The following is a 6,051-nucleotide window of genomic DNA, read 5'->3' as shown; positions in this document are numbered from 1 at the left end:
TAACAGCAGTGGTGTAAATAATAGAAATCTCATTAAAGTCTTTTTTATTATTCCAGACCTGATCCGGCTGCAGTTATAACATCATTTATCATCGAGCGGGAACACTGAGGAAATCTCCTGTAGTCGGGTGCTCCAGGGTGACCTTTGACCTCCGGAGTGCCGCTTCATATCGTAAAGGGTTCCAGAAGGAGGAGGAGACAAACAAGGCGTTGCTCAATGTCAAGGATACTTCCTTGGCAGGACTGGTCCTTCCAAGTCACTTCCTTCAGAGGCTAGGCGAGACTCCTCTTTAGCATTCGGAGAACACGCAAATGGAACAGGCTAGCAAGTGCACGTAATTGCGTCATTACGTCAGTGAAAAGGTCCGTTTGAATAACGCTGTGAATGGTATCGTTAAATTACTTTGGACAACTTAACTAGTTATTTATAAATGAAATGCAGATGGCGCAACCAAGCTAACAATTGTTAAATGACAGGTCTGGTTCAGTTAACCATTTGTATTTGTATAATTTACAATATCAATATGGTAGTAATTTGTACTGGCATTTAAACGTTAAACTTTACTTATATTTACTACAAATGTTTGGTAACGTAAATAAAAACCGTTAACGCTCAGACTCTGCTAACGTTCGACATTTTTTAATTTTTTAACAAGATAGCAAAGCTGCGTGCATAGCATTGTGGGTGATTTGAGAGCGCGAAGAGCGCGAAGGATACACATATGCATCCTTTCCTGTGTATGGGATATTTTTCGAACGAAAGACTCAGTCCTTGGTTGAAATTCCGAGGATCCTCGACATTGGAACAGTCCTTCGATGGATGTCGATGACAGATGTCCTTCCTTGACATTGAGAAACACCTACAGACTCGATCCGACCCATAATGCATTGCAGCGAGCCTGAGCTCTGACATCACATCAGTGCAGCTATTACTATCCACCAGATCGTGGAGACGTGCATCACAATACATCATTGATGGAAAACAAATGATTTCATCAAAGTTTTATCACAGAGTCTCCTCCAGGGTTATTTTAGCACTGATACACTACTAAAGGTTTTGTTCCTTTTTTTTTTATTAATTAACAATATTTAAAATATATTTTTATTTTTATTTTAGTTGTATTAATTTTGTTGTTTGTTTTTGTCATTTTTATTAGTTTTACTTTTTTGTGTCTACATATTTTTTTCACTACTACATTGTTATAGTTTTTGTTAATATTTTATATGAATTCACAACATATACAATATATTTAATCTTTATATCGTCTATAAAGTTATACAATTTTATTTATAAGACTTGTATATTAAAGTTTTTCTTTATATTTTTTACACAAATTTACCATAAATAAAATGTTTCATTTTTATATATTTTGTAACTTTAATTTTAGTTACATTTTAGTAATTTGTTTTTTATTATTTATTTTAGTTTTTTTTGTTATATTTATTCATTTTACTTGAATAAAACGATAATACATTTCCTCTTTATATTGTCTGTGTACAACCCGAATTCTGGAAAAGTTGTTACGTTTTTTAAATTTTAATAAAATGAAAACTAAAAGACTTTCAAATCACATGAGCCAATATTTTATTCACAATAGAACATAGATAACATAGCAAATGTTTAAACTGAGAAAGTTTACAATTTTATGCACAAAATGAGCTCATTTCAATTTTGATTTCTGCTACAGGTCTCAAAATAGTTGGGACGGGGCATGTTTACCATGGTGTAGCATCTCCTTTTCTTTTCAAAACAGTTTGAAGACGTCTGGGCATTGAGGCTATGAGTTGCTGGAGTTTTGCTGTTGGAATTTGGTCCCATTCTTGCCTTATATAGATTTCCAGCTGCTGAAGAGTTCGTGGTCGTCTTTGACGTATTTTTCGTTTAATGATGCGCCAAATGTTCTCTATAGGTGAAAGATCTGGACTGCAGGCAGGCCAGGTTAGCACCCGGACTCTTCTACGACGAAGCCATGCTGTTGTTATAGCTGCAGTATGTGGTTTTGCATTGTCCTGCTGAAATAAACAAGGCCTTCCCTGAAATAGACGTTGTTTGGAGGGAAGCATATGTTGCTTTAAAACCTTTATATACCTTTCAGCATTCACAGAGCCTTCCAAAACATGCAAGCTGCCCATACCGTATGCACTTATGCACCCCCATACCATCAGAGATGCTGGCTTTTGAACTGAACGCTGATAACATGCTGGAAGGTCTCCCTCCTCTTTAGCCCGGAGGACACGGCGTCCGTGATTTCCAACAAGAATGTCAAATTTGGACTCGTCTGACCATAAAACACTATTCCACTTTGAAATAGTCCATTTTAAATGAGCCTTGGCCCACAGGACACGACGGCGCTTCTGGACCATGTTCACATATGGCTTCCTTTTTGCATGATAGAGCTTTAGTTGGCATCTGCTGATGGCACGGCGGATTGTGTTTACCGACAGTGGTTTCTGAAAGTATTCCTGGGCCCATTTAGTAATGTCATTGACACAATCATGCCGATGAGTGATGCAGTGTCGTCTGAGAGCCCGAAGACCACGGGCATCCAATAAAGGTCTCCGGCCTTGTCCCTTACGCACAGAGATTTCTCCAGTTTCTCTGAATCTTTTGATGATGTTATGCACTGTAGATGATGAGATTTGCAAAGCCTTTGCAATTTGACGTTGAGGAACATTGTTTTTAAAGTTTTCCACAATTTTTTTACGCAGTCTTTCACAGATTGGAGAGCCTCTGCCCATCTTTACTTCTGAGAGACTCTGCTTCTCTAAGACAAAGCTTTTATAGCTAATCATGTTACAGACCTGATATCAATTAACTTAATTAATCACTAGATGTTCTCCCAGCTGAATCTTTTCAAAACTGCTTGCTTTTTTAGCCATTTGTTGCCCCCGTGCCAACTTTTTTGAGACCTGTAGCAGGCATTAAATTTTAAATGAGCTAATTAAGTGGATAAAAGTGTAAAATTTCTCAGTTTAAACATTTGCTACGTTATCTATGTTCTATTGTGAATACAATATTGGCTCATGTGATTTGAAATTCCTTTAGTTTTCATTTTATTAAAATTTAAAAAACGTCCCAACTTTTCCGGAATTCGGGTTGTAGTATTATTACATTTTATTTTTTAGATTTATTAGCAAGAAAAATAAAACATTTTTATTTTATTTTGTTTTATTTCAGCTAGTTGCCAAGTCAACATTTCTCTAGAAATACAAAAATAACTAAATAAACGAAAATTATTATTATTATTAAAACTGTCCATTATATATACAAGAGCACATTGTTTATTTATAATAAATATAATACATAAAATGTTATAATATGTGTATTTTATAATGTAATGTATTTAAAATAATCAAAAACTATAACAGTATAGTAATAAAAAAAATAATAATATAAGTAAAACTAATAAAAATGACAAAAACAACAAAATCACTAAAACTAACTAAAAGTTAAAACAGTTATTTTTAAAGAATTTACACATATTTAAATGTCTATATTTATATTCATATAATTTAAATTATAAATAAATATACGTAATATATAAATGTACAATTTCTTAAATATATACATGCGTGCGTGTGTGTGTATGTGCATTTACATATGCATAATAAATATAAAGATATTATGCAAACAAAAACGTGTTTTTGTTACATCAAAAATCGCGATTAATCGCTTGACAGCACTAATTAAAAAATTTAAATAAAGTGAAAGCACTTTAAAATCCATGAATAAAATTAAAATGATCACTTTTTTTTTTTAAACAACTAAATAACTACAACAGTATCTCGATGATCCTAAACTAACTCTGATCCAGACATGATGAGTGAACTAAACGACATAAAACACCGAAACAGTGTCATCATATAAAGCCATCAGAATTAGAAAGTGAAACTAAAGCAATCAGGTCACCAAGTTTCCTCCGTTTGAGAGAGTCATCATCTCACATTCTGCACGCTTCTCTCTCCTCCTCTGAGCTCAGATTGATTTATTTCTCTTCGGGCTTTATAAATATATTCCACACCTGAGAACGGCCCGAAGCTTTGATGATCTGAATAAAAACCGTCCCTCTGGTGGAGAAGCCACTAATTTCAGCTCGCAGCTCTGAAGTGGAAATGTGTGTCCAAGGAGAGACGGAGCTGGGACTTCATTTAAATAACTATTGTGCCTGCTGATGCCACCAGCTGAATTGTATAATGTAATGATATCTTTAGCAACTCCTGCTGCTGCAAAATGAGAGTCAGCCATCACAGGCCTGAAGAAAGTTTAGACAGAGATTTCGCTTCAGATGCAGTGCAAAAACAAATGATTCCTTTGAACTGAATCTTTCAAATGATTCATATTCTGTAATGGTTCATGCATACTTACTCTAATTTACACTAGCTTTGTATGCATGTAATACCTGGATGAACTTTACTGTGAACTAAAATTAAAAAATATATATATATAAAATAATATATAATTAATTTAAATAAGATAAAATATAAATGTTTGATATTTGAAATATATAAAATAAATAATAAAAATATTCTATATGCAATAAAAATATTTTTTTTCAAATATTAATAAAAACTGTAGTAGTATTGCAATTAATAAACAAACTCGAAAAACTTAAACACTTGAGAAACAGCATTAACTTTAGGCTGAAGTACTAAAATTAATAAAACAAAAAATAAAAAAATAAAGCTAAATAGAAATACAAAAAACTTATACAAAAGCACATAATATAATTACTAAAGCTTAAAATAAATTAATAATGAAAACATACATTCAATGTATTTTAATAATAATATTTTACCAGATTACTGAAATTACTTCAAGTTAAAATATAGTTAATTTAATAATATATATTAAATTATAATTATATCAAGTTCAGATCAAATGTTAGCTATAATATAACTGCATTTTAGATTCCTGATGTTTGTCTCCAGAAGATGCTGATGAGGAAAAATGGGGCAAAAAAAAAAAAAAAAACTCAACAAGCAAGAATATCATTACCTAATAATTTCCATGCATGCAATTACAGCAGCTCTTCTTCTGCGCCGGTGAGCTGAAGATAACTTTCTCTCATTAGCATGCTAATGTGCAAACAGCAGGGTGTGTTGGATCTTCAACACTTCACGATTCACCTCATTACACATTAATGAGATTTAAAAGTGAAGGCAAAATAAAAATAACTTGTCTTTGTGAAGTCGGAGGGACACGTTTGAATCATTAGCAGGTGAGTGGCTTCACACACAACGTCTCACTCGTACATCTCTTACCCGGGTGAGGTGTATGACACCCTGAGACGTCACAGAGCAGCCCATGAAGCCCACAAACTGCAGTTCCGGACAGTTCTCCGCAAACGCCTGCACAGATTTATCTGTCACCTGACAAACACACAGGAATAAAACACATCAAAACATCGTCTAAATGTTGCATTCATTATGCATACATGTGTTCAGGCTAACATTTTTCCTCTAGCATGTGTTCCCTGGGAATCAAACCCACAGCCTTTTGCGCTGCTAATGCAATATATGCATACAAATATAACATATGCATGGCAGAAACACTCACAAACACATTTAATATCATTTGATTCATTGAAGTTTGATTAAAACGTGAGAAATTCATTATGATATCAATATTTAGCATTATTTTTTCTATGATATGCAGCCTTAATTACATCAACAAAAATGAAAAATAATTTCAGAGGAGAGTCGGATATTATTTTTTCTATGAAAGAAGACAAAATAACATGCACTGTGAACAATCAGAATGAACATGAATTACAAAATGTAATAGTCAATATAATAGACTTAAGACTTTGTGATGTGCTACATCAATAAATTAAAATGTTGTGGAAAAGTTCATTTATTTCTGTAATTCAACTCAAATTATGAAACTCATGTATTAAATAAATTCAATATACACAGACTGAAGTAGTTTAAGTCTTTGGTTCTTTGAATTGTGATGATTTTGGCTCACATTTAACAAAAACCCACCGACTCACTATCTCAACAAATTAAAATACTTCATAAAACCAATAGAAAAAAAACATTTTTAGTGAAT

General features: G+C 33.0%; 1 protein-coding gene across 1 annotated transcript in view; it reads right to left on the bottom strand.

Moving 5' to 3' along the window:
* Window positions 1-5,389, bottom strand: part of LOC132115008 (F-box/LRR-repeat protein 17-like) — a 133,574-nt gene extending 128,185 nt beyond the window's left edge. The window contains exon 1 of the mRNA XM_059523435.1: window positions 5,262-5,389. Within this exon, the coding sequence (XP_059379418.1) occupies window positions 5,262-5,306 (45 nt within the window). The 5' untranslated portion in view covers window positions 5,307-5,389. The remainder of the gene's footprint in view (window positions 1-5,261) is intronic.
* Window positions 5,390-6,051: the final 662 nt, after the last annotated feature.

The sequence above is a fragment of the Carassius carassius genome, chromosome 34 (assembly GCF_963082965.1).
Source record: "Carassius carassius chromosome 34, fCarCar2.1, whole genome shotgun sequence".
NCBI lineage: Eukaryota > Metazoa > Chordata > Actinopteri > Cypriniformes > Cyprinidae > Carassius > Carassius carassius.
This window is presented reverse-complemented; position numbering and strand designations above follow the sequence as displayed.